This window comes from Eurypyga helias, unplaced genomic scaffold, assembly GCF_000690775.1.
Source record: "Eurypyga helias isolate BGI_N326 unplaced genomic scaffold, ASM69077v1 scaffold23871, whole genome shotgun sequence".
NCBI lineage: Eukaryota > Metazoa > Chordata > Aves > Eurypygiformes > Eurypygidae > Eurypyga > Eurypyga helias.
Window position 1 is genome coordinate 7,756 of NW_010231823.1, and position 3,559 is coordinate 11,314.

Here is a 3,559-nt window from a genome sequence, read left to right on the forward strand (position 1 = left end):
CTCTGGTGTGACCCCTCTCCTCCCTGCAGCATGGTGCCCAAGTGTGGAGGTGCTGCAAGGGATGCCATCCACCCATCCTGCTCCCTCTGGGCACCCCCCAGGACATTCAGCCAGCTGTGATGGGGGAACACCAACCACGATACCACAGGAGGGGCTGCATTCTCAGCCCTCCATCCCGCTCTCAGCAGGGCAGCTCCTAGGGCAGACTGCAGCAACCTCCCACATCCTTCCTGCTCCCAAAATCTCCCAACCCGTGCCCTGGCATGGGTTTGTCCAAGACTCTGGGTTGGGCCTCTTTGTAGTCAAAGGCAAACGCTGGTTTCAGGCTCTGATGCTAACAGCTGGCTTGGCTGTCTCTTGGCAGACTCAAGGACTTCCTGCCCAAGGAGTACATCAAGCAGAAAGGGGAGCGCAAGATCTTCATGGTACGTGCCGGGGTGGGGCGGGTGTTGGGACCTCGGCTTTTTTTTCCTCTTTGCCAGAGGTTGAGCCTGTCTCTGGAACAACTCGTAGTAGTTTGTTGGGTGAGAAAGTGGAGCAGGGAGCTGTCAGTGGGCAGGCAAGGCATGTACTGAGGTCCCGGAGGTCAGAGGGATGCTGTAGCAGGGGCAGGGGATACCAGTGAGGCGAGGAGGGCCTGGAAAGTGGCGAGCGGGGTGTTCTCTCTTTGCTGTGGCAGGCACACAAGAACTGCGGGAACATGAGTGAGATCGAGGCAAAAGTTCGCTATGTGAAACTTGCCCGTTCCCTCAAGACCTACGGGGTCTCCTTCTTCCTGGTCAAGGTAAAGCAGCAGCTCCCCTTCATCCCACCTCTCACTGGCCAAAATGACTCTTCTCCAGCATTCCTCTGTCTGTCATGTCTCCAGCTCCGACCCCTCAGCGCACATTGCTCCATTTTTCCCTGAGTCTCTACTATGCACTTCTCCTTCTTTTTTGCCTTTCCCTGTGTAACACCTTCCCACTTCTTGGTTCACACTTTTTCTCCTTTTCAAGCCCCGTGCCATGGTTGTGACCACCAGATAGTGTGGTCTTGAGGGTCACAGCAGGCCTCAAAGGTCTCTGCCTGGAACGGATCTGTCCCAGGGACAGCCCACAAACCCTCTGTTGCGGCCTGCAGGAGAAGATGAAGGGGAAGAACAAGCTGGTGCCGCGGCTGCTGGGGATCACCAAGGAGTGTGTGATGCGTGTGGATGAGAAGACCAAGGAAGTGATTCAGGAGTGGAGCCTCACCAACATCAAGCGTTGGGCGGCCTCGCCCAAGAGCTTCACCCTGGTACGGACCAGCCCTCACCCTCCACCCCCTCCCTGGTGATGCCCCTGCGGGGGGCTGCTGTCACGCCAACCCCTCTCTGGGGTATTGCCCTGCCATGGGACAGCCTTGCCCTCCTCTGGTGCCTCTCCTGGCTGCTGCTTCGAAGGCTGGTGCTTGGGTGCTTAGCGCATACCAGAGGGGCTCAGGATGGCCGCCAGTGCCCTGCTCCGGTGCTACCCTGTGCCCTGCCATTGCAGGATTTTGGAGATTACCAGGATGGCTACTACTCAGTGCAGACGACAGAGGGGGAGCAGATTGCCCAGCTGATTGCTGGCTACATCGACATCATCCTCAAAAAGGTGAGGCTGTGTGGAGAAGGACACTGCTAACCATCTCCTCTCCGGAGGGGGGCATGGGGGGTGCCCAGCTGCCTCTGGTCAGCCATTGGCACATGGTGCTGCTGGGGAAACGAGGTGGGGCAGGGGGACCCCATGGCCCTGATACAGTGCCTGGGCTGTAGGAGGAGGGGACGGCTGGGAAGTATGTGGTGGCTGACACATTTTCTCATTCCCTCTGCAGAAAAAGAGCAAAGACCACTTCGGACTGGAGGGGGATGAGGAGTCCACCATGCTGGAAGACTCTGTGTCTCCAAAGAAGTAAGTCCTCCCGGCGCGAGTTAGCTACAAGCAGAAGTTGGCTGGAGAGCGGGCTCCAGCTAAGCTTGCAGCATCGCGTGTCTGGTGGAAGAGCCGCATCTCCTTTTGTGACAGCACTCCCACAGAGCCTGGTGCAGGGGCCCTGAGCACCCCTTGACCTGGTATTTCTCCCCTTTTTAGGTCGACTGTCTTGCAGCAGCAGTTTAACCGTGTAGGCAAGGCGGAGCTGGGCTCAGTGGCCTTACCAGCCATCATGCGGACAGGGGCCGGAGGGCCAGAAAACTTCCAGGTGGGCACGATGCCGCAGCCTCAACTGCAAATCACCAGTGGCCAGATGCACCGAGGGCACATGCCTCCCTTGGTAAGCTCTCCCTCTGCCCTCCGTCGGACACAAACTCCGAAAGGTGCCCATCAGGCTCATGTAGGCCCACCCATTCGGGTCCAAGCATTGGCTTGCTGTGGGAAGAAAGGCCATTCGGGCCCAAGCCTGGGCTTGCTGTGGAAAGCAGGGGCTCTGTGCCGCTGGCCTGTCTGAGCCAGCGCCCTCCCACACCCACGCTGCAAACCTGAGCTTACACCCTGACATTTTTCCCTGGCTGGTGGCCGCAGCCTCTCCTGCAGGTTGAGTTGCCCGGAGCTGGTGTGCCCGGCCAGGCCCAGCCATGCTGTGGTTTGCAGCAGGGCCCTGCGCCTGGATTTAGCGCCACCCACCTTGGAAAAGACCATGAGGGCTTGCTGTAAAAGCCTTGTGAGGTCCAACTGCACCTGCTTCCCACTCCCCAAGAGCTGGTTAACCATGAGACTCGTTTGTACCCACGGTGGGACAGGGCATTTCCCCATGGGAAGTGCAGAAGGGGAGACCCCTGTTTTGCTAGATGTACCCCACTTTCTGGAGGCACCCATCTAGAGCATTGTCATCAACAGCACATTGCACCATGTTTCCAGGGGGCATATTGAAGCCTAGATTTCAAGCCTCCAGTGTGCCTCAGTCTCTCTCTGTTGCAGACCTCAGCCCAGCAAGCCCTGACCGGCACCATCAACTCCAGTATGCAGGCTGTGCACGCAGCCCAGGCCACGCTGGACGACTTTGAGACCTTGCCGCCCCTTGGGCAGGATGCTGTGAGTGCTGGGTGGAGGCAGGGTGCTGAGAAGGGGGGTTGTTGGGTGGGCATGAGGCTGGCTGCATTCCCAGGAGGGGTGTCAGCAGCTCCTGGAAAGATCAACCACCTGCAGGGAGGTAGGGTTATATCCCACGCTGAGAGCAGGAGTGGAGGGGACACTGGTCATGTTGCTTGGGGGATGAGGTGGGGAGTGTCGGGTGATCACAACTCTCCCTTCTCCCTTGTCTCCTCTTTTCGGTGTTCTTTGTGTGAGTGCGTGTGCAGCTACCCACTGCCTCCATCACCGTCTCCTGACCCTCTTCTCCCCATTTCAGGCATCCAAAGCTTGGCGCAAAAACAAGATGGATGAGTCGAAACATGAGATCCACTCTCAAGTGGATGCTATCACTGCTGGCACAGCCTCGGTGGTCAACCTCACTGCAGGTGTGTGGAGTGTCAGAGAAGGGGGGTGCCCCACCTCTGGAGAAGGCTTGGTCTCTGCTGACTGGCTGAAGGTTGCGGCTCCTGCCCTCCGTCAGACTGGAGGAG

At 58.4% G+C, this 3,559-nt stretch overlaps 1 protein-coding gene across 1 annotated transcript in view; it reads left to right on the forward strand.

Annotated features, from left to right (window-relative positions):
- The window catches only part of LOC104516794 (talin-1-like), a gene marked incomplete at its 3' end in the record, with an annotated part of 13,502 nt that overhangs the window by 4,306 nt on the left and 5,637 nt on the right, over window positions 1–3,559 (forward strand). The window contains 8 exon segments of the mRNA XM_010161236.1: window positions 342–425; window positions 680–784; window positions 1,120–1,275; window positions 1,512–1,613; window positions 1,834–1,910; window positions 2,091–2,271; window positions 2,916–3,029; window positions 3,346–3,454. Of these exon segments, the coding sequence (XP_010159538.1) occupies window positions 342–425; window positions 680–784; window positions 1,120–1,275; window positions 1,512–1,613; window positions 1,834–1,910; window positions 2,091–2,271; window positions 2,916–3,029; window positions 3,346–3,454 (928 nt within the window).